The sequence below is a fragment of the Nycticebus coucang genome, chromosome 7 (genome assembly GCF_027406575.1).
Source record: "Nycticebus coucang isolate mNycCou1 chromosome 7, mNycCou1.pri, whole genome shotgun sequence".
Taxonomy (NCBI): domain Eukaryota; kingdom Metazoa; phylum Chordata; class Mammalia; order Primates; family Lorisidae; genus Nycticebus; species Nycticebus coucang.
The window spans coordinates 85,906,678-85,931,770 of NC_069786.1; the positions used below are offsets into that span (position 1 = coordinate 85,906,678).

General features: G+C 35.2%; 1 protein-coding gene and 1 non-coding gene across 3 annotated transcripts in view; both read right to left on the reverse strand.

Annotated features, from left to right (window-relative positions):
• Positions 1-25,093, reverse strand: part of COL5A2 (collagen type V alpha 2 chain) — a 245,639-nt gene that overhangs the window by 43,678 nt on the left and 176,868 nt on the right. For both annotated transcript variants that reach the window (XM_053597828.1, XM_053597827.1), the window contains 10 exons: positions 23,834-23,847; positions 20,895-20,927; positions 19,773-19,805; positions 18,305-18,358; positions 13,398-13,508; positions 8,828-8,905; positions 5,189-5,233; positions 4,193-4,246; positions 3,737-3,790; positions 2,651-2,704 (listed from right to left, as the gene is read on the reverse strand). In XM_053597828.1, the coding sequence (XP_053453803.1) occupies positions 2,651-2,704; positions 3,737-3,790; positions 4,193-4,246; positions 5,189-5,233; positions 8,828-8,905; positions 13,398-13,508; positions 18,305-18,358; positions 19,773-19,805; positions 20,895-20,927; positions 23,834-23,847 (530 nt within the window). The remainder of the gene's footprint in view (positions 1-2,650; positions 2,705-3,736; positions 3,791-4,192; positions 4,247-5,188; positions 5,234-8,827; positions 8,906-13,397; positions 13,509-18,304; positions 18,359-19,772; positions 19,806-20,894; positions 20,928-23,833; positions 23,848-25,093) is intronic.
• Positions 22,753-22,859, reverse strand: LOC128590910 (U6 spliceosomal RNA). The gene has a single exon (XR_008381373.1). It is a non-coding gene; the product is annotated as a U6 spliceosomal RNA (small nuclear RNA).

The following is a 25,093-nucleotide window of genomic DNA, read 5'->3' on the forward strand; positions in this document are numbered from 1 at the left end:
TGTCATGTATTGATTTTATGACATTTTCAAATTTTCAAATGATACTGTTATAATTAGTAGCAGAAAAACAAACAAGAACATCACCATGAATCAATACGATTAGTGCCTGAACTGACTAGGCCGAAACACAGGGGGAAAAAAATTCTGGAGAGAAATTTAAAAGAAAATATGCTTCCACCCCCCCTTATATTATAATTTATATGTGACAGAGAGTAAATGCATTTGCAGCAAACCAGTGTTTATTTTCTCTGAACTTTGAAAATTGGCAGCAAGAATATGCGGGTAAAGATAGTAATATAATGTCACCGGGAAAAAAAATCTTTAAGTGAAATGTTTAGGAGAAGTTGTACGGATTAATGGTTGTTTAAAATTTAAAAATGAGGAAATAAAATAACAAATTAAAGTCAGAAAATATGTGAATGGCTTTATTTCTTGACTCAGTAAGTTCTTAGTTTATGCTAATTACATGCATCTTTCACCTAAGCACGTTAATTAAAAACCAATAGAGATACAATAGACTATCAAATCAAAATCATGCTTGAATTATTTTCCTTTGACTCTCTTAAAATAGATAATGGCCCACTGACTTAAATGTTCATTGCTGACATTAATTTGCTTTTGCATTCAATGCCATTACCACTGTTATCAATATGTTGAGCACCTGGACAACATAGACTAATGCTATCAATTGCTGTCAATTATTATTAATCTCCAAATCCTAGCACATAATCTTATGCCTAGTTAGTGGGCATTAAATCAATAATCACTCGGTAAGTAAATGAATGAATAAATGATTCACTATTTTTAACTCTCATAGCACTTCACCTAATCCTTTCTTAATGGACTCAGCACCATCTTACACAAATGGCAAAAGCATTCTGCTCTGAAAATCACAGGCTTCATTTGCTACTTTCTAAATGGCTGAAAATGAAATTCACATGGTAAAATCAAAGCGGTAATTCCTCTATGACCTCTTGAGGGGAGAATATTTCTTTAGTGGTTTAGGGAGTTATCACGGTACTGATACATCAAATCATGCTCTGTGAACAAATGAAGTCCTGCTAATTCTTCTGTTTACATAACCCTGCTTAGAAATTCGTTCTCATCAAAAACTTCCTTTAAGTTTTTCAAATAAAATGCTCAATTCTACTGAGATTTGTCTCTTCTTCATCCTGAACAGGCAACTCAATACACACCCATCTAAGCCTATAGGGGAATAACTGAGCTATGTTATTTCAAATAATCAGTTAACTTCAGCTTTTACGGTCTGCAAGGGAAATTCTTGTGTGATTACGTATTCCTAATATAACAGGAAAATGAACCAGATGTCCTGATGCTCATAAAAAATTCTTATTCTGCTGACCCAGGACTGTCATTAGAGCACAGTCACACACTGCACTGAGCTTTCAGAGAGCATCTGGAATGTGCTGGCAGGGCACCTTTCCTCCCACGGAGGCCCACACTGTGAGTATATGCAGAAGTACAGCAGGACACAGGAGGTTCAAGCCCAGCTTGGTTGAAAAGGACATCTGTGCTAATGACTAAACCTCATGCCTTTGTCTGCCATGGCTCCCAGGCTTGTGAGGAAGGAAAGGAAAGAGAGCAGGGATCTGGGGGACTGTTTTTTTTTTTTGTTTTTTTTTTTGAAAGTAAATAATCCTTAGTGTCCTATATATTCCCATAAAAGATAAGCAGTCATTTGTTTTTTTACAAAGTCTTAGCATTGACTTTTCAGGAAGTAAACAGAGAGTAATGTAGTACTGTGGCTGTGCCGAGTTATAAAAAACATTAGAAAGTTATAGGAAACACAGTAATTAAGAGGCTGAATATTTAGGGGCTGTTGAGGAGGAGAAACACAACAAATAGGAATGTTTGAGAAACATTTTTGCTCCTCTAATTTCTCCCCATTTCCTGTGTAGCACAATCTAGGAAAGGGCTCAAAAAAGTAATGTGAGTGACAAAAGACAGGTGAGTTTAAAGTATGAGAAACGACCCGGGTCCTGAAGTGTGGTGCTGTAGGTTGCCAGAGACCTACCCTGTTAGTGAGCCAGGGAAGGAGCAAACAGCTGTGTTGGGAGGGTTGGCAATTGGCATATCTTGTCATAAAATTTTAGGGCCCAGAATATTAATCAAGAATTTCATCCAACTTTAAGACCTGTCAAAGAGACATCCTTTCCCCAATTTAGAGTCCCAGGCTCCCTGGCTAATAAAAACAAGTCAACAGACTTTTCTTCCAAAGTATTGTTTAGACACTTGGCACAATATAAAATAAAAATATTAAAAGTATTTTAAAAAGATAAAACAGGATTGAGATATGAATAAATCAGGCTGGTGACTCATTTTCTTCTTTTCTAAATTGCCTGAAAATTTGACACTCAGTTTGGAGAGCACAGTGGTAGGTTACTGTATAATTCTCCGACTTCAGGAAGGTTAACCTTAATTAATGGTGCCAATGGAAGGCAGGGAATTGGAGTTAGCTATCCCTCTAGCAAAACATCCTGTGTCATTTTTGTGACCGAAGGGAACATTGCTTGGTTGTTTACATTTACTTAATGTCTAGATCACGAGCATATGATGAACTGCAAGTTAATTATAATGTTATTTATTCTTTGAAGTTGTCTTTATGTTATGTTGATAAGTATAAACTTACCGGAGATCCTGTAAAGCCCACTTCACCAGGATTTCCATTTCTACCAGCTTCACCCTTTATGAAAAAATGCAAGAGGTGGAGGAGGCAAAAAAGAGATTAAAAGTTTCTTTCCTGAGACTAAATTACAAATAAATTGCAGATAAAAGGTTTTCTTTAAAAAGTTCATGTGCAGTATTTGAAGCAGCATAAAAATAACTAACTAAATAAATAAGTTCTATTCTTATATCAACTTATTTTAGCAAGTTAGTTTGTGATGCTTTCATTAATTTATCCAGAGGAAGAAATGGATACAATTATCCTGGTCTTATCTAGCTTACCATTTCACGAACATCAAAATTTACATATACACATATGCTATTAAATTCTGTAAGACCACATGGCACTGAATTCAAGCATTCTTTCTTTAAATACTACTGGTTGTTTCTTTCCTTGTGATAAAAAGTGAACTACCAGAGATATTTTCTCAATGGCCAAATTCATTGTCATCTTCTCAAATAAATCTTATGACTCACAGAAAATATTTACTTGGTTTAGTATCACATGGTAATTAACGGCCTACCCATAATTTCATTCTCAACTTTGGTACAACTAAAGACTCTCGAGAAGTAAATCTGTCATTGCACACTGATCGCTGACTGCATGATCTTAATGTTAAAATCTGGATTTGAGTCTAATTTTAATTAAAAATCCCATCAAAGAAATCACCTTTTCAGCACTGGGGAGCCATACTGGCACTATACTACTCACATATTTAAAATATTCCATTTAATGAAGACCTCATAATGATGTATTGCCATCAGAGATTTTCGGTGATTTCACCAGTAAAGGTTGTAGCTATTAGGACAACAATTCCAGTATCTCATGAAGAACGCTTCAGGAAAACCTGCAGAATGCAGGCAGAGATAGTACTTAACACTACCAAAATTAAGAGCCCTAGTGGAATTGCATTCTGAGTTCGCTGGTTTATACTAAATTTAATGAATGCTAGAAGGTTGGGAAATGAAATAGAATTAATGCAGAACATTCTTGTTAGGTCCTTCTTAGACACCTTAAAACTTCAAAGCAAAATGAAGAAAAGTAGCTTACATCTTCCCCAGGTTTCCCCGGAGGGCCCTCTGGTCCACGTGCACCAAGTGGGCCCTAACAACAAAATAAAACAAAATGAAATAAAGAATATTTACCTCCACCTGCCAATGGTGTAACCCATAGTATTGTTAAGAAACATATAAAAAATCAGAGAAAACAGTTTTATTAAGGTTTTAAATTGTGTGTTGTATTCCTCAGACCATGTTCTCAACAGAAAAAAGTTTAATTGCACAAGTGCAAATATCTCAGTACTATCCAGTGGCTGTATTCAAAGCATTTTGAATAGTCTGACACAAGAAACATATAGCTTAAATACAGTCTATAGAGTAGGACTCCCAAACTGGATGGTTATTTCCTGCTACATTAGAGAAGACCTTGTAAAAGAAATAACTATTAGAGATCATTATGACAGGGGACTCACGTGTAACCGGGTCTACATGCTTACTTGACATTTACCATTGGTCCAGGTTCACCGGGCTCACCAGGAGGTCCTGTAGGTCCCGCACCACCCTATAGTTGATAATAAACTATATGTACAAACCAAAGAAAAACAGAACAACAAATCCTCTCTCAGCAATACACAGTGTAGTTGTTCAGACTTGTGATTCTGCCACTTTCCAGGTATGTGACTTTGGGCAATTTACTTAATCTGTTTATAACTCAGATTCTTAATCTGAAAATGAGAATGATAATGGTACTTCATTAGGCTGTTAAGGGTTTTTAGATGATTAATGCATGTTAAGAACCTAGAATAACGCTGCACAGAGTGAGTGAATTCTCAACTACTGGTAGTTACCATCATCTTCCTCATCACCATGATCACCAACTAGCTCTCTGTTCACTAATAGTTTGAAGTAAAAATTCCACACACATGGTAATGGCAGTGTGGTAACCTTGATTGAGCTGAAGATTATTTTCTTTCTTGAAAGAAAAATTCTTTCATAATGCCTATTAAATTGCCACAAAAGATAAAATAACTCTACGTTACCACTGTGTTAGATTTTATAGGTATAAAAAAGAAAGTATATGTTGTTATATTCTTTCTAAAGATTCTATGGAGTAATCACTTTGACTTTTACTTCTAATAATACCACATAGTTATGGCCTTCTATGATCTGATTTCATAACCTCAGACTTGGCATATAATCAACTGTGAGAATTTTCATGACATAAGGTAATGATCTGTTATTTCAGAAACAAAGGCACATAATTCTTGTTATTGGAAGTCAGCCACATAAAGAACTCAAATGATGAAAAATTTAGTCCCATAAATAAACTTGGAAAAAAATTGCTTATGTTTCTAAGTAACATTATTTAAATTAAATTATTTAAAACAGCCTATTTATATTATTTAAAACAGCTTGTTCAAATTATTTAAAACAGCCTATTCAAAGTGAGCATTACGATCTACAATTTTGAGGTTGGCTAAAAGCAGCCATGGCAAAGACTTACTTGCTGTCCTTGTAAACCTTGTGGTCCTCTTGGGCCAACAGGACCCTTAAAAACAAATTTAAAAAATGCATAGCATTTATTACAGTTGGGTCAAATATTTCAAAAGTGTTGAATCAGCTTTAGAATCTGGAAAAGTAAAGCTTTAACAAGAGGGATGATGACATTTTCCATCTGTACTCATTTGGAAGGCAGCTGAATTAAAAGAGATTAAAGCTTCAGCAACATTTGGGATGATTTTAAACATATCCTCAGTGTCATGAAGAGAAGTAAACAATATGTCTATACACACCCAAAGTCTTTAGGACAAGAACACTCGCATATGTAAAGGGAGTTCTGCTAAACCAGAACATTCAAATAAAGAAAAATCCTGGCAAGCACAAAGTAATTACTAAACTGCCTATCTAATTCTTTAGTTTTTCAGCAGATAACTCTTATAACTTAAATAAATATGTTGAATTAAAAGTTTACAAAGCCATCAACGATAATGGCTATTTTGTCTATTTAAAATTATCTGGAGCACTGAGTTCTCTAGGTTCTCCCTCCCTCCCTCCCTTCTTCCCTCCTTCCCTCCCTTCCTTCTTTTTTTTTTTCTTTACAATATGCATGGACAGTATCCACGCAGGCTTTTCCCATCTAAATATAAAGTTATTACACTAAGGCAGTGGTTCTCAACCTGTGGGTCGCAACCCACAGGAACTGTGTTAAAGGGCCGCAACATTAGGAAGGTTGAGAACCATTGCACTAAGGCCTCATGAAGGGAAAAAAAGAAAAATGCACTTCTAGAAAATCTGTTTATATATATCTGCAATAATTTTTAAAGTGCCACACTTAAAAAAACAACTTTATTCTTATGGCAAAAAAACTTAAATTTGTATTTTGAATGAATCAGATATTTTAGCTAGGAAGAAAATTAAGGTTTTGGACTCTATTCCATTCACAGTAGTGCCAAAGAAGATGAAATATTTGGGAGTATCTAACAAGGACGTGAAAGATCTCTATAAAGGGAACTATGAAACTCTAAGAAAAGAAATAGCTGAAAATGTTAACAAATGGAAAAACATACCATGCTGATGACTGGGAAGAATCAACATTGTTAAAACATCCATACTACCCAAAGCAATATACAATTTTAATGCAATCCCTATTAAAGCTCCACTGTCATACTTTAAAGATCTTGAAAAAATAATACTTTGTTTTATATGGAATCAGAAAAAACCTCGAATAGCCAAGACATTACTCAGAAATAAAAACAAAGCAGGAGGAATCATGCTACCAGACCTCAGACTATACTATAAATTGATAGCGATCAAAACAGCATGGTACTGGCACAAAAACAGAGACGTAGATGTATGGAACAATAGAAAACCAAGAGATGAACCCAGCTACTTACCGTTATTTGATCTTTAACAAGCCAATTAAAAACATTTTGTGGGGAAAACATTCCCTATTTAACAAATGGTGCTGGGTGAACTGGCTGGCAACCTGTAGAAGACTGAAACTGGACCCACACTTTTCACCATTAACTAAGATAGACTCTCACTGGATTAAAGATTTAAACTTAAGACATGAAACTATAAAAATATTAGAAGAGAGTGCAGGGAAAACTCTTGAAGAAATCGGTCTGGGTGAGTATTTTATGAGGAGGACCCCCTGGGCAATTGAAGGAGCTTCAAAAATACACTACTGGGACCTGATCAAACTAAAAACCTTCTGCACAGCCAAGAACACAGTAAGTAAAGAAAGCAGACAGCCCTCAGAATGGGAGAAGATATTTGCAGGTTATGTCCCCAACAAAGGTTTAATAACCAGAATCCACAGAGAACTCAAACGTATAAGCAAGAAAAGATCAAGTGATCCCATCGCAGGCTGGGCAAGGGACTTGAAGAGAAACTTCTCTGAAGAAGACAGGCGCATGGCCTACAGACATATGAAAAAATGCTCATCATCCTTAATCATCAGAAAAATGCAAATCAAAACTACTTTGAGATATCATCTAACTCCAGTAACATTAACCCATATCACAAAATCCAAAGACCAGAGATGTTGGTATAGAAGTGGAGAAAAGGGAACACTTCTACACTGCTGGTAGGAATGCAAATTGATACATTCCTTTTGGAAAGATGTTTGGAGAACATTTAGAGATCTAAAAATAGATCTGCCATTCAATCCTATAATTCCTCTACTAGGTATATACCCAGAAGACCAAAAATCACATTATAACAAAGATAATTTGTACCAGAATGTTTACTGCAGCCCAATTCATAATTGCTAAGTCATGGAAAAAGCCCAAGTGCCCATCGATCCACGAATGGATTAATAAATTGTGGTATATGTACACCATGGAATATTATGCAGCCTTAAAGAAAGATGGAGACTTTACCTCTTTCATGTTTACCTGGATGGAGCTGGAACATATTCTTCTTAGGAAAGTATATCAAGAATGGAAGAAAAAGTACCCAATGTACTCAGCCCTACTATGAAACTAATTTATGGCTTTCACATGAAAGCTATAACCCAGTTATAACCTAAGAATATGGGGAAGAGGGAGAGGAAGTGGAGGGAGGGGAACGATGGGCAGAGGGAGGGTGATTAGTGGGATTACACCTGCGGTGCATCTTATAAGGGTACATGTGAAACTTAGTAAATGTAGAATATAAATGTCTTAACACAATAACTAAGAAAATGCCAGGAAAGCTATGTTAACCAGTGTGATGAAGGTATGTCAAATGGTCTATAAAACCAGTGTATGGTGCCCCATGATTGCATTAATGTATATAGCTATGATTTAATAAAAAATAAAAATAAAAAAATAAACACATAATTTAAACTCCAAATGGATAAAAACTCAGAAGAAATATTCCAAGATAATCATTACATGATGTCATACTAATAATAACTTAAAAGATAATACAATGTTTAAGATAATCATAAGTTTGGTCTTAGGGATGGGTAAGAGGGGTGATGATGAGGTTTGATTTTACACTTCTTACTGCTGCCAATGTCATTTATCTAGAATGCTTTTGAATGATGTTATAAGCAAAAAAGCATGGAAAAATGATCTGAAAAGTATTAATTCATTCAGTAGAACAATGTTGCTCTAAATGTTAAAGTACTTGCCTAGGAAAAAAAACAGGACTCTTTTTACTATTGAGGCAATTTCAAAGAGGACAGAAAAGATGAGAAGGCCCAACCAGGAAACCTTTGAGTTGGTGAAATCAAGCAGTCAGAGAGTATCAACTATAAAATGATAAAAATGAAATTAGCAAAACATCTCATTTCAAAATTTTGCCAAATCACTATCTAGCAAAATCACTAAGAGCACCATCAGAAAGTTAGTTTTTAATTTATAAAAGTTTAGGTTTTGTTGCTACAGTAGTGGTTAAATGTTTTGAAAACCTTTATTTTCTTCAAGTCTTAAGGGAAATATACAGACAGTCCTTTATTAATGTAAACAAATATTTTGCCTGGTTACAAAGGGAACATCACTGGTCTTTTAACTGGTACGCAGGAAGGTTTGATGATCATTGAGTGAATCGATAGATGTGTTTAACAAGACACATGCTATTTTTTTACTATCTAACCCAAACTTCTCTTTTTATAATTATTTTCCTTCAAATACTTGGATTAACTCAGGCTTACCACAGAGCCAGGCATCAGTCCTACTTGACTCCCAAGTCCAGATTTTTCATCCAATCCAGCCATCTGAGCAGAAAATGGCTGTGAAAGAAATGTCGACATTATTTCCACAGTAAAAGACACTCATCACACTTTTTAGACTGAGAAATGTACACTTTCTGGAATTCTTATAGAATGACTCTTCTGAGAATCATTTCAAGCATTGAAAAAGGTCCAAGTTGTTTTTAGTTGACCATTCCCACCCGGAATATTTCACAAATATGTTGCTTCAGCATTCAGAACTGCTGCAATGGGACAAATGTCTGAGAATTGATAAAACCAGGGGTCATTTTGATTAAGTACTTAGTCTAATTTGATTTCAGGTTTAAATCTCTTTAACTGATTTCCTCCCATAGAGCATGACTCACATTTGAAAAAAAGCCTAAAAGATTTCTTCAGAAACATTTGTCTTAAAGATTCTAGATTTCATTTCAGACTTCTTTTTTTTACATGATATTCTTTTTTTCTTTGTTCATGGCCAGTAAACTTTAAATTGTGTATGTTAGTTGATAATCATTTTACAGTTCTTTCATTGAATCCCTACATGTCTCAAGAATTGGGAATAATTTTATGTATTCTCTTTCATAATGAAAAAGCCCTAGTAATCAAATGGACTAAATTGTAAGGATAAAAAATATGTACTTTATTTTATTTTATTTTATCTTATTTTTTGAGACAAGATTTCATTCTGTCTTCTAGGCTAGAGTTTGGTGGCATCACCATAGCTCATAGCAACCTTAAACTCGTGGGCTCAAACCATCCTCTTGCCACACCCTCCAAATAGCTGGAACTATAGGCATGTACCACCACGTTCAGCTAATTTTTCTATGTTTTGTAAAGATGTGGTCTGGCTCTTGTTCAAGCTGATCTCCAAATCTTGGCCTCAAGCTATTATCCTGCCTTAGCACCCCGAACTGCTAGGATTACAGGCATGAGCCACCACACCTGGCCAAAAAGACATATATTTTTCAAAAAATAATTAACACTTTCTTCTAAAATCAGCTGAGAAACATGAATGAACTATTGTAAAACAAAAATCCATTTCAGATTCCACATATTCACTTCTTATGCTATCAACCTACTGGCAGAGCTCATTTCATTGCACTTCACAAATACTACAAATGGAAGTTTGGGGTTGATCCCGCATCCAGTAAGTCTATTGGTGCCTTTTTTGCAATCCCATGTGCTCACAATATTTCAAATATTTTTATTATTATTTAAAATGTTATAGTGATCTTTGATACGACTATAGCAATTTTACCACAAACCACACCCAGACAAGACAGTGACCTCATAGATAAACACAGTGTGTTCTGACTGTCTCACCTACCCACTGTTTCTCTCTGTCTCTATCTTACTCTCTCTTTTCAGGCTTCCCTATTTTCTGAGACAAACAATATCGAAAATAGGCTAGGGATCCTACAATGCCTGTAAGTATCCAAGTGAAAGCAAGAGTTGCATATCTCTTTCCCTAAAGCAGAAGCTAGAAATGATTAAGCTTAGTGAAAAAGACATGTTGAAAGCCAAGATAGGTCAGAAGTTAAGCCTCTTGTGCCAAATATCTAGCCAAGTTGTGAATGTAAAAAAATAGTTCTTAAAGAAAATTAAAAGTGCTACTCTAGAGAACACACAAATGATAACAAAGCAAAACAGAGTTTTGCAGATATGGACAAAGTTTTAGTAGTATGAATAGAAGATCAAACCAGCCACAAGATTCCGTGGCACCAGAGTCCACTCCAGAGGAAGGCCCTAACTCTTCAATTCTGTGAAGGCCGAGACAGGTAAAGAAGCAGCAAAAGAGAAGTTGGAAGCTAGCAGAAATTGGTTCATGAGGTTTAAAGAAAAAAGCTCTCTCTATGATATCAAAGTACAAGGTGAAGCAGCCAATGCTGATGTGGAAGCTACTGCAAATTATTCAGAATATCTCGCTAAGATCATTGGTGAAGGTGGGTACACTAAACAACAAATTTCCGATGTTAATGAAACAGTATTATATTGGAAGAAGATGTTGTCTAGGATTTTCATAGCTACAGAAAAGTCAATGCATGGCTTGAAAGCTTCCAGGGACAGGATGATGGTTTTGTTAGGGGGTAATGCAGCTGGTGATTATAAATGAAGCCAACGTCCATTTGCTATTCCAAAAATTTAAGGATCCACAAGAATTATGCTGTTTCTACTCTGCCTGTACTCTCTAAATGAAACAACAAAACCTGTATGTTGGCACATCTGTTTACAACATGGTTTACTGAATGATTTTAAGCCCATAGTTGATACCTTTTCCTCAGAAAGAATTTCCTTTCAATATATTACTGCTCATCAACAATGCACCAGGTCACCCAAGAGCTGTGATAGAGATATACCAAGTATAAGGAGATTAATATTTTTTTCAAACCTGCTAATACAACATCCATTCCGTAGCCCATGGATCAAGGAACAATTTCAACTTTCTAATGTTATTCTTTAAAATATACCTTTAGTAAGACTATAGCTACCATAGATGGTGATTTCTTTGGGCAGAGTAAATTAAAAATCTCTTGGAAAGGATTCACCATTCTGGATGCTGTTAATAACATTCTTGATCTATGGAAGGAGGTCAAAATATCAACATTAATAGGAGTTTGGAAGAAGTTATTTCCAACCCTCGTGGATGAATTTGAAGGGTTCAAGATTTCAGTGGAGAAAGAACTAACTATAGAGGTGGTAGAAACAGCAAGAGAACTAGAATTAGAAGTAGAGCCTGAAGATGTGACTGAATTGCTGGCATGGCATGAGAAAACCTTAATAGATAAAGGAGCTGCTTCTTAGGAAGGAGCGGAGAAAGTTGTTTCTTAAGATAGAATCTACTCCTGGTGAAGATCTGTGAACATTACTGAAGTGACAACAAAGGATTTAGAATATTCTATAAACTTAGTTCACAAAGCAGCCGCAGAATTTGAGAGGATTGATTCCAATTTTGAAAGTTCTACTGTGGTTAAAGTGCTATCATGTAGCAGTGCATGCAACAGAAAAATATTTCACAAAAGGAAGTTTCAATTTATGTGACAAACTTTATTGTCTTACTTTAAGAAACTGCCACAGCCACTACAACCTTCAATATCCATCACCTTGATCATTCAGCAGCCATTGACATTGAGTCAAGACTTTCTACTAGCAAAAAGATTGTGACTTATTGAAGACTCAGATGATTGTTAGCAATTTTTAGCAATAAAATTTTTTCTTAATTAAGGTATGTACACTGTTTCTTAGTCATAAAACTATTGCACAGTTAATAGACTAGACTTGTAGGAGTGTCAAGGTTTTGTTTGTTTGTTTGTTTGTTTGTTTTGTTCTGCCGTACATTGGAAGAAGAGTTGCCTTGGAGCAGACAGTAAATACATGAACACTAACAAAAGCTGATCAGCCAAAAAAAAAAAGTCAATGCATACTTTTCGTGACATCTGCCACCACAGCTGAGTAAAACAGTTCTCGCATAATCAGCATGTGTCCATGGGCCACAGGTTGGACATCTCTAGACTAGAGTATAGGGTAAAAAAAGCTTTTATAGATACTGGAAAACCAAAAATTTCACATGACTCACTTTATTCTGCTATTTTGCTTTATTGAGTTGGTCTGGAACCAAAACCTCAGCATCTTCAGCTATCTCTGTACTCATAAATCCCATGAGTTTGCTGATAACAATCCAAAGAGCAGATATAGGAATATATTTGCTTATTTTACTTCAAGTAGGAAACTAAAATTGAGCATATAGTTAGTTGGCATTTTTAGCACCTATAAATAGACTTCTCATATAAATGATCATGGATATGTCATCCTCTTTTGCAGGGGTGTCTAAACTTTTGGCTCTCTGGGCCACATTGAAGGAAGAAGAGTTTTCATGGACCCCATGTTAAATACACAGACACTAATGAAAGCTGATGAGCAAAAAAAAGTCCATGCATAATTTTCATGATACCTGCCACCACTGATAGGGAAAAAAACAGTTCTGAGATAAGGCACATGTGGGCCCACGGGCCCCAGGTTGGACACCTTTGGTAGAGTATACAGATTTATTAGCATTCTGGTCTAGAGAACAACAGAAGAGTAGCTATTTCTCTCTTCTCCATTTGTAAGGGGAACAATGTCAGTTGTCTTTTAGAATTAACCGAAGAAACAACATTCAGAGTCAAGAACTGATGATGAGAACTAAAAATAATTTGGGGCAAGGTAAATGTCTTAGCACAATAACTAAGAAAATGCCAGGAAGACTATGTTAACCAGTGTGATGAAAATGTGTCAAACGGTCTATGAAACCAGGATATGGTGCCCCATGATCACATTAATGTACACAGCTATGATTTAATAAAAATAAATAAATAAATGCTACTTTGAATTTTTCAACAATCTCCTGTGTATTTATTAGTTTTATCATTCATGGCGGTTTTGCATTAGAGTCAATGGACGCAATTTAAGATCATAACATTACATTAAGAACATAACACTACTTCAATAATTTATTGTATTACCTACATAACACTGAACAATGCACACCACTCACCCTACTCATGCCATCTGGTCCTGGGTGGGATGGATGTCCAGGAGGCCCTGGAGAACCAGGTTGACCAGGAACACCTGGTTCTCCATCCATTCCCTGAGGACCACGAGGACCCTGTAAAAACAAGCCAAGGGAAATTAGAGTCTGCTGCCAAACACATACTTATTAGGACCCTAAAAGCATAGACTACTTGAGGGCAATGGAGTGTTTTTTATTTTAAAAATAAATGGCAATGTAGACACCTAGGGTAATTCACCAGCTACGTCACACTGTTGATTTCTGCACTGGTTACAGCTTCTACAGTTAAGATATGGGCTGGGTAAGAATTTTACTTGATGTGTTCGACCCCCAGTAATCAGCCTTCTTAGAATAATTATAAAACTGTTTTCAGTTCAACAGGATTCCAGAATTGCCTTCCTTTTTTTTGATTGAATTTTGGTGGTCATCTAAATTCACTTACCTGTCTTAGATTACAGTTAATTGTGCACATGCCTGCTTAACCTCCCTCTCCCCTCAAAAAAGATGAGAGCTCCTTGATTGGCTCTTATGGGTTTTCCATCTTTCTAATTGTTTAGTGCTTTACATAGTTCCTAGTACATATTAGATAATCAAGAAATGCATATTAGGTTGATACATTTCAGTCTGTTTAGTTCTTTAAGTCTTGCACACTTTATATCCTTCCCACCCTCAGGGGTAGACTAGACCAATGAGAAATTAGAGGCAAAGGCACTGTGACCTAGCCAAGGCTAGTTCTCAGAGGAGTGAGCAATGCTTTCCAGCTGCCAAATTCCACCCTTCTAACCCACATTCTGAAGGCAGCTTGGGAAACAGCCACATCCTCAGTTCTGGAAATGCTTCATCCCATAACTTCATCATTCCCACAAGACATGTTAAGTATTTTCTGGCTCTTTAACCCTCAAGAGTCTTGACAGGCTTTAAAAAGAAAGAAGCAAGAAAGTCACAGGACAATATACTTTTTATAATTAGAAACATGGATCAAGAAAATATGGTAAAATGTAGTTTAATAGTAAAAGCAGCTTCTCATGACTGAACATGAGAATACACACTGGCCTACAGTGAACAATTCAAATCTGACCTGATTATGCAGAGGGTGCAATGCAGCCAAGCTGAGAGAGTCGAGGCCAGTTTGCATATGACGGTTTGTGGAAGGGTGGCATAATAGCCACTCAGAAATTTAATTATTTTAATATAGTCAAACATTTATATAGATATGTTTGCTTCTTGGAGTAGTAGAATAAATAATCAAATTTATTTATTCAAATGAAAGCAGATAAACTGAAAAACTCACATTTAAGAAAATGATTTCTTAGAAAACTTATCTTTTAAAAATCAAAACCCTTCTGTCTCCTAAATTACTGACAATTCACTCTTTTCGTTATATATAACAGAAACTGATTTTAATTGCCATCTATGGCTCTTAAATCAAATGAATGCAAATAACATGAACCAGAAACATATAGTCTATAGTGTCACAGACAAATAGTCTAGTTATTCTTAGAGCCTTGTGTGGAAAAGAGGTGTTTTTGCAATGTTCTATTGCTAATTGATAACTAAGTATCCTTATGTACAAAAAGTCAACCAACATATAAATCTCTTACCCCAATGAGATTTCCAAAGATGGAATAAAAAACTACATTTAATGCCAATGCGAGTAGAGAGACGTTTGGGTAATATTAATTATCCAAAGAGATCGTACCCTTCTCCTCTCCTCTGGGGTTAATAATCGTATCTCAGAATCTGATCCAAAGATTTTTTTCTTTGACTTCACTATTCATTCTTTGCCTCCACTGAATCTCCTCTAAATAGATTACATGATTTGTTCTTATAAAGAGTTTAAAATTAGTAAAAACTTCCAGCACTTATCCAAAAAGAAGTGGACATAAACAGATTTCGAGTGAGACTATGAAAAACTAGCATTGGTACTAATAAATATTGAAAAAAAATTATAATGTGTAAATTCACTAAAAATGTATTATATATATTTAAAGCAACTTAATCACATAATTTTGATATCGTGGTAAATATACTTATCATTATTTTTTCCCATCCCAGGGATCTAGTATCTCAGGCAGCAATCTACAATAACAAGTACTCATGAACTACCACTAGGTGGCAATCTTTAAACACCCACAAGTAGAAAAACGACTAATGATCCAGAATCATCAAAAACTTTATTTGGTGGGGCCTATGGCTCAAAGGAGTAGGGCGCTGGCCCCATATGCCAGAGGTGGTGGGTTCAAACCCAGCCCCAGCCAAAAACTGAAAAAAAAAAAAAAAAAAACAACTTTATTCCCTGCTTCCCTGCTGGTGAATGTGCTCTCTCTCCTCTCCTCTTCACTTCTCTCTCTCCCACCACCACAGTTGATAACTGGTACATTTCCATTTTACAGATAAGAAAACTGATACTCATACAGGTTACATGTCATGTGGGATCAGAACTAAGTACACCATTAACTGCCCATCTCCTGGCAGACCACCAGTTTTTCACTATGCAATTATACTGGACAATACTCTTAAAACTGAGGATATGTGATTAGACACAGTCATGACAGTCATTGGCTAGCACGGAGGTTTTTCAAGAGATCTTTGTACCAGTAGTTCTCAGTCTGGAGCAATTTGCCAGAATTTGGCAACATCAAGAAACATTTTTAATTGTCACAATTATATGGGGAATGTGAGTTGCTACTGGCAGCTAGAGGGTAGCAATCAGGAATGCTGAAAAACTTCCTACAATGTGTATGGAATTATCTGACCCCAAATATCAGGTGTTTAGGTTAAGAACTCATGCTGTGCACCGTGAGACTTTTATACCGTTTGATGGTAACAGTAGCAGTTGGAAATGGCATTTATGACTGCAGTAGCATGTCATACTGTGACAGACACAACTTTAATCCAGCTAAGCATTACCTAGAAGGCTTGGAACCTGAGGCGAAACAGTCTACTTATACTAGGAAAGTTAGCCAAAACTACAAAGCAAAAACAAACATTTTACAAAAAGAGTCAGTTGTTAAATGCCATCACACCACTGCTTATTAAGATTAAGAGAGGAACAGATATCCTTCTCAAGTGTCTGCCAGGATTACCTTGCTTAATTCATCATAAATAACTAATCTCTATTCATCTCTCTCTCCCCTACCTCTCACCTTTCTCTCTCACACACGCACACATACACACACTCACACTCAATTAACACTGTTTCAGGCCTATCCAAAAAAGGAAATAAAAACAAACCACACTGCATATGGAGTAAAGTAGAAAAGAGAAAAGAAGAGGCTTACAGAATAGATTCACTGAATCCTAACCAGGTATTCTGGAAATCTCACCAGTATTCCCATAGCAATTTCTACCTAGACTTAGGACCCAATGTTATAATTACTTATAGGGTACAAGTACATTGAGGCAAAATGTTTTCTGCATGGCTGTCCACTCGACACCCACTTGATGTCATTTTCTACCTGTCTCTGTCATTTTAGACACTGGACAGACATCTAGAGAGATACCGGCAGTGTTTAAACTACCAGCACTGGTGAGACAGGTCTGCAGAACATCAGCACAGAATGAGGCCCACAGTACTCTGAACACAGCCTTGCTGCTCACCTATGTGGCTATGCCCAAGTTGGGGCACTGCCATGCACCTGCGAGCCTGCAATACCATCCATGCTTCAGTTCCATTTCAGAAAAAAACACTGACATCGTACTATATACTTGGTGAAATGAGTGGATGCATAAAACAGTAACGAAGATAAAATGAGTGGCAAGAGTTCCCAGGGAAGTGGTCTACAATATGTTTTGTCCTCATTTATATATTCAAAGTCTCTATTGCTTTCTTACTTATCTATTCCTCTCAGGTAAGAATAATTACATTTCCGAAGTGCTAAACATCCATTGAGAATTAAGTTTTAGAAGGTAATATTAGGGGGAAAACCAAACAGTATAATTTTTTTCTGAATGAAACAGAGGATACATATTCTGTACAGGTAGGTAATAAGCAAAAATCTTTGGTATGTATTTTATAATATCCTCATATTTTATCAAGGGCACAGACGTGACTATTTTAATTTAAAGTGATGAGGTTGCTGATTTTTTAAATGACTCCTTTTATACCTTGGCAGCAGTTTCCCAGTGAAAAGACAGAGTACTACCTGGTAAGTGAACAGCTGTACAACCGAATGAAAGAATATTTTATTTTCTTTTTTTTTTTTTTTTTTTTTTTTTTTTTATAGAGACAGAGTCTCACTTTATGGCCCTTGGTAGAGTGCCGTGGCATCACACAGCTCACAGCAACCTCCAGCTCCTGGGCTTAAGCGATTCTCTTGCCTCAGCCTCCTGAGTAGCTGGGACTACAGGCGCCCGCCACAGCACCCGGCTATTTTTTTTTTGTTGCAGTGTGGCCGGGGCTGCGTTTGAACCTGCCACCCTTGGCATATGGGGCCGGCGCCCTACTCACTGAGCCACAGGCGCCACCCGAATATTTTATTTTCTAATGATTTCTTTCTGCTTTATCCATCTTGGTTACTTCTATAGCAGCCACAGATCACAGAACTTGGTGTTTTCTCTCAACAGGACACTCTTGGCATTGTCTACTCATGAGCAATAACTTTTGAAAACAACATGACATGTTAATTATGTTAAATTTCACTTCAATTTGACCTCATAAAACAACAAGGAAATATCATTTGTGTTTTCTAATAATGGCCAATTACTAGCACGTCATAATTTCCTCTGTATTAGAACAGCTACAGAATCACTTCCTGACCTGAATTCTTTGTAACATTTAATAGAGGTGAAACTAAAACAGAGCCTGAGCTCCGTGCTCTGTTCAGGGCATGCAGTGCAGACTGAGGGACGTGGTAGATACTGGCAGGAAGGGCGCCCCCACGTTCACTTACAGGTCTTCCCTTTGGGCCTCGCTCTCCTCTTGGTCCTTGTGATCCTGGAGGTCCCTAAAACAGAAAGTGATGATTATGCCTGTAGAACATTTATACATTTTTGTTGGATTTTTATAAGGTTTGCTTGATAAAAGAAAATTGGAAAACAGAAATGTCACACTTCCTAATTCAGTGTCGTTGAAGACTACAGAGAATGAAGCCAGGAGCGTACAAAACTTTGTACACACTGAGGAGCTGTTTATTAGAGCAGTGAAACTCAAAGGCCTGTAAAGAATTCAGTGCCCATGTACTGGTGAGCTGAAGAGATTGGCTTGACTACTAATTGCAAAATTTTAAAGATCATTTTTGCTGTCTTTTTCCAGGTACAACCTTTGTCCTTAAATTTTGGTGACAAAATCCTACAGATCTGATTCTGAAAACTATATAAATGTATAAGCCCCAAGTTTTCAATTGTTTCATGGAATGCATTTAGTTCAAATTGTTAATTAATACCCTATCACCCTATCACGATACCCCATCACTGTTCAAGTTGCCGATGAAAGCAATGGAAAGACGAGCCTCTTAGCCTACTAAACACTGATGCTTTACATACATCCAATCAGCTTTTTTTTTACTTGATTTAGAGTTGCATATTTCTATTTTATACTTAATTCCACTTTGAATTTTCAAATTACAATGGTGGTCATTTTTCCCTTAAAATAACAAATGACTATAATATTCCAAACTTGGTGTTGCTGTGCTGATATCTTAAAATAGCTTTTTGTTCCTAGAAGATGGTAGTTGTCAAGGAGATTTTATTTCTCTTCAAAAAATAATTTCAATTGGGACATGAAGATCTGAGTAAGTTAGCATTTACTCAATCCAACATACAGCACTGTTTAAGAGCAAAAGCTTCAAAAGGATCAGAGAAGGTCTGTTAAAGCTATGTTAGTATTTTCCTTAAGTTAATTTGAAGTGTTTTCCAATTTACATGAAAAGTGTGTTTGTGTTATCCATCAAATTACCTATGAATGTTACTGATAATCAAACCTGAACTGATTAGTCTTTTGAACTAATCCAGAAATATGCTATTCTGATACATGTTTTCTCAAATTCTACTACAATATATGATTTAATTTTATTAAGCAATTAAAAGTAGTCCATCCTTAAGCATAGTCAGACAATAGACAAGTTAGCCCTAATTTCAGTGAAGAAGGTCACTCTTAAAAGTAGCAATGTAAAAATAAATTGTTTCGCCTTTCTCATGACCAATAGCAGCACTAATAAATAAGGAATTTCAGAACGAAATGATTCCCTATTTACCATTTATTGCTGCAAAGAAAGGCTTAGTTTGAAGATGCTTTAAGATAACATGTTTCAAGAAACCAAGCATAATTGTTTTACAGTTTATTGTCTTCTCACAGCTGTAAAAATTTTCAGTATATCACAGAACACAAGAGTACCATGAATACTGGTGGAAGATACTTACTGCCGGTCCTGGACGACCACGTATGCCTGTTACCTAAACAATAAATGAGATCATTTGCAAATGTAATATTTCTACAGACAGTTACAAAAGTCAATAGCCAAACAAATAAGAATAACAACAAAAGTCTTAGTAATTTTTTTAAAACAAATGAATGTTGTCAACTGATGCTCATTTCCTTCTTGCCCTACAACCTAAGGCATTATCTAATTTAAACTTTAATACAGGGAGCCAGTACTGGTGTCGTGATTAAGAACACCAACACTAGAGAAAAGAGGCTTAGGTTCAAATACTGACACTACTCCTTCCTTAGCAGGTGTGATCTTGGACAAATAACTTACTACTTACCTTCTCTATTCTTGAGCTTACTGAAAATGGGACCTTAAGTCTAAACTTAAATGTAAAATGATAATAATGATTATAAAATTACCTCCTTCAACAGTTGTGAAGATAAATAAATAGTATAATGCTAATCACTTAGCATATAAGACACAGTAAGTATACACAAGTGTTTTTAAATGTAATAGACAAACATGAATGATTTACATTTTAGGTAAACACAAGCTAATTTAAAGACAAAGCAAAATTGTAAATACTGCCCAATAAATGAACATGTATATGATTTTGTCTTGGAAGATTGATAATACCTTCTTTAAGACATATGAATAGGAAGAATTTTTATCCTATACTTTAGTATACTTTTTTATACTTTATTTTTTATCCTATACTTTAGTATACTTTTTTATCATCTGTGAGGCTAAAGAAGTCTTAAGAATTCTTATGCAACATAGAATTTCAATCAAGATCAAGGCATATTTCCAAAAGTGTGGGACAGTAAACCATTGTGCTAACACTAATATTAGCTATCATTGTATAGTCACACACAATGTATTTAATTTATATAAAGCCACGATTTTCTACCTTCATTCATGGGACTGTAAAAGTCAGAAACATAGAATATTAAATATTGCATTAAATTAATCTATTTTTGTTTGCTTGTATTATGCTAAAAACTTGCTTATAAAATAATTAATTTCTGTATTTGAGACTGCATATATAAGACATAATATACAGCCATACTACAGATAAGTTCATTAAAGATATGTTAAAACAGCATTTACTTACAACAGGCACTAATCCTGGTTCTCCTTTTTGTCCCTGTAAGGTAAAAAAAAAAGTTCAATTAGCAAAATATAAAGACTTGTGAGGCACGGACATGATACACTAGAATACGCCAGGTAAACACTGGGAATTTCTATTCACACTTTATGGGGGCAAAACATGATTGCAAGAGGGACTTTACCTAACAATTGCAATCAGTGTAACTGGCTTATTGTACCCTCAATGAATCCCCAACAATAAAAAAAAAAAGAAAAAAAATAACATTACAATGAATATCCTTCTTCATAAAAGTTTGTTTGCATTTTGGATTAATACTTTATAATATACTTTTAGAAGTTAAATTTATAAATTCAGAGGCTGAACTAACAATAACCTGATCAGACTCACTGATTCTAATGTGGAGTTACTGAATAGTCTGTAATTCGAGAACAAATTGAGAATTCAAAAGAGGAAAAGAAGAAAGAGTTCAACAGGGAAAATTCAGAATAGAAACACAAAGGACAACCTGCACAAAGACGAGGGGAAGAAAGAATCAACATATATGGGCTTCAAAGTAGAACAGGTTTATTTCTACACTTCCACATCTGCTAACTTCCAAACTGAGACTTTCCATTTTTAAAGTAATAAAAGTAACAAAAATTCACCTTGTAAGCTACAATAAAAGAGATTTTTTAAATGCCAAAGGATTTGAATTTTTAAGAAAGAGTATATAAATTAGTGTCCAATAAATAAAGAATTTTATGAGATGATGCTGATAAAAATGCTCCTTCTGTAACAAGTCTAGTAAAATAATTTAAAAGAGAAGACAAATCTTTGCAGCCAAAATGAGAAAAATAGAATAGGCTGCTAAGAACAGTTGGGTCATCTCCACTCTAAGAGACTGGAAAGCAAATGTAGACTTTATTCTTATGTTGTATATAGGGGAATAGAACTCTCTGATATCTTTCTTAACTAAATTAAAGGTTTTTTAGTATCTTACATCAGTGTTCTATTGTTCTACAGTGTTTAAGAAGGGATTAAGCATCCAATCATAGTTTCTGATTATAAATTCCCTAATGATTCCATACATTTCTTATATGTGATTTAAGTCACAAATGTTAAGTATTAGTTTCTACAGTGTTTGTGAATGCGGGCTTGGATTAAGTTAATTTATGTGGAATAATAATTTGTGTCTAAAGTTTTAAATTTAATTTTCATACCTACTGAGAACATAAACTTCAGGTACTCAGATTCAGATAAGAATTACACTTACTTAACACTTAATGCCATATGAACATGTTTTATAACTTTTATGGGATGCCATTACTTCGGTGACAGTAATTTTCCTAAATCTGTGTCATCTGTATCATTTGCTTTAGACAGAGATGTAAAAAAATCTCGGTCATATTTTAAAGTTAACATTAATGAATAAATAAATTAATTAAAAATCAATATGGATATAAAGCCAAGAACAAAATGCATGTTTGTAGCCTTGTTCTGTTCTCAAGTTTCTTATGAGACCTGATGATAAATGAAAACAAGTCATAAAGATGATGGCATCTAAGTAAAGTCCACTAAAATCACGGTCCCATGAATGTATCCCTCACTCAGCTGTTCCATATTGCCTTTGAAGAAAGGCAGTACATGGCACAGCCTACCAGTTGTCTCAGCAAGTTGGATAACTCCTAACTGAATTTCAGGGCAGTTCTCACTGTTAGGCTTTTTTTTTTTTTTTTCCTATATCATAGATGTGTCCATTCATCTTTCATGCATTTGTATAATTTATTTAAGGCCTATATTAATCTCTAAAATTTCAATCCTAGTTTTTAGATATAAATTAAAGCCAAATACGTATTTTTCTTTTTTTTTTTTTTTTTAGCTTAAAAATATGGAACGCTTCACGAATTTGCGTGTCATCCTTGCGCAGGGGCCATGCTAATCTTCTCTGTATCGTTCCAATTTTAGTATATGTGCTGCCGAAGCGAGCACTAAATACGTATTTTTCAATACTTCTCCTTTGACATATATTCAAATCTAAACAGCTTCACCTACATTTATTCCTAATTAACCAAATATATGGTATTGTCCACTAAAGCACAAAAGTGGCCATGGCTTCCCTTTGATAGCAGTTCACTATTTATCAGAAAGGGATAACATTGCTTATCTGATTATCTTGTCATATCACTTAATTGACGTTTCTTGTGTGCAAAGTAAAAGAAATTTATGAAAATTGGGGTCACTGCCATTTCCACTCCTTTGATCTCTGTGCCCAAACTATTTGGACAGAACTGAGGCAAATGCCATAATTTTAAAGATAAATAGAAAACTAAGCACATGCCCAGGGGAAAAGAACTCTCTTCACTCAGTAGGATTACCCATGTCCAGATGACAAGTGACCAGTTGGCCAGTTGGACCAAGGTCATGATATAGCCCACCTTATTCACCTGAGTGTAAAGCATATATCCAGGATTCGATTTTAGGCTCTTTAGAGGTAAGGGAGGGCAAAGAAAGGGAGGCTATGTTTGTTTGATAAAATGGTCAATTAATTCTGAATCTTTACTTTTCAACCAATGGTAGAGGGACCACAATCCTATTGAAATAGAAATTATATTCCTCCTTCTTTCCTTTATCCCTTCATTCTATTATTCTTTCCTTTCTTTCATCGAAAGTATATTTTGCTTCTAAAATATGTAAAGTATATACTAAGCATAATGGTAAATTCAAAGAATACAAAGGTTAATAAGATACATTCTCAATCCCTAAAGAGTTTATAACTTTCAGACAAAAGCAGATATATAAACAGGAAATTAATCAAAATGTGAATGGAATAGCCATAGTTGTTGTTTAGAAACATAGCAGCTGTATTTGTACTCTTTACAAAAGATTGCAGAGGATAGCTCTGTGTGGATAGTACTAGAAATAATTCTATTTATGAAAAAGAAACTATAGAAAGTCAAACTTACCTTTCTTCCTCTACCTATAAAAATAAAAGAATAAGTATGTTATTTTATAAAGAAACAATTATTGATAATCTGCTCATATTTACTATGATTTCTGGAATCACAATTTAACTTAAACAGGTTACCCTAGAACTCAAAAGTAAATTAAAATGGATTACAATTTCCATACAAGGCAAAATAATACATCCTTTTGGAAAATTCTGACATAATTTTAATATTCTTCACATTTATATAGCATGTAAAGTTTGCTAAATTATAAAATTAGTTATTAAAGTTATAGTGAACGCTCTATTTTTATTCCTTTTTTTTTTCTTTTTTGAAACAGAGTCTCACTTTATCTCCCTCAGTAGGGTGCTGTGACATCACAGCTCACAGAAACCTCCAACTCCTGGGCTTAGGCGATTCTCTTGCCTCAGCCTCCGGAGTAGCTGGCACTAAAGGTGCCACAACTCCTGGCTATTTTTTGTTGTAGTTTGGCTGGGGCCAGGTTCGAACTGGCCACCCTTGGTATATGGGGCCGGTGCCCTACTCAATGAGCCACTGGCACTGCCCATCTATTTTTATTCCTTATATTCTTTATAAGCTAGGCTTTTCATTCAGATGGTTTAAAAAAGAAAATGCTTTAATAAAATGTATAAAGCAAGGACAGACTGCCTTTTCTACCTTTTCCATACTGTTCTTCATCTGTCTTTCTATATTACAGATTTTTAAATCTCCGAGATCATTGCTAATCATTATATAGATTCTTTATTTTTTTCCATAAATTTTTTACAGAATTCCATTGCATGAATCTACCACAATTTAACTAACCTTCATTTTTTATCATGATGGGCATTTGAATTGTTTCTAATCTTTTCTATTACCAGGATATAATTTATCACTAACCAGGACAATTTGAAGAATAAAAGTGATGGCTATTGTTTATTTTGTCAAGAACCCTGGAATTATTTGAGCTTTCCTTGGCAAGTTGAGATAGATGGCTTTATTAGTTATTACAAATAATACTATAGTGAATAGTGGTTAATAATAGTTACTTACATAACCACATGCAAGGATATTTGCAGAACAAATTCTTCAATATCCCTTATGATGGCATTTGTGGTTTGGCAATATTACCAATATCCCTTCACGAAGGTTAGACCTCTTTGCACTTCTATAATTAATGTACATATTTCTTCTCGGGCAAAATACAGTAATACCCAGTGTCTTATCAAGCATTTTAATTTTAGCCAGTTTAATAGATGAAACATGTTAGCTCAGTAC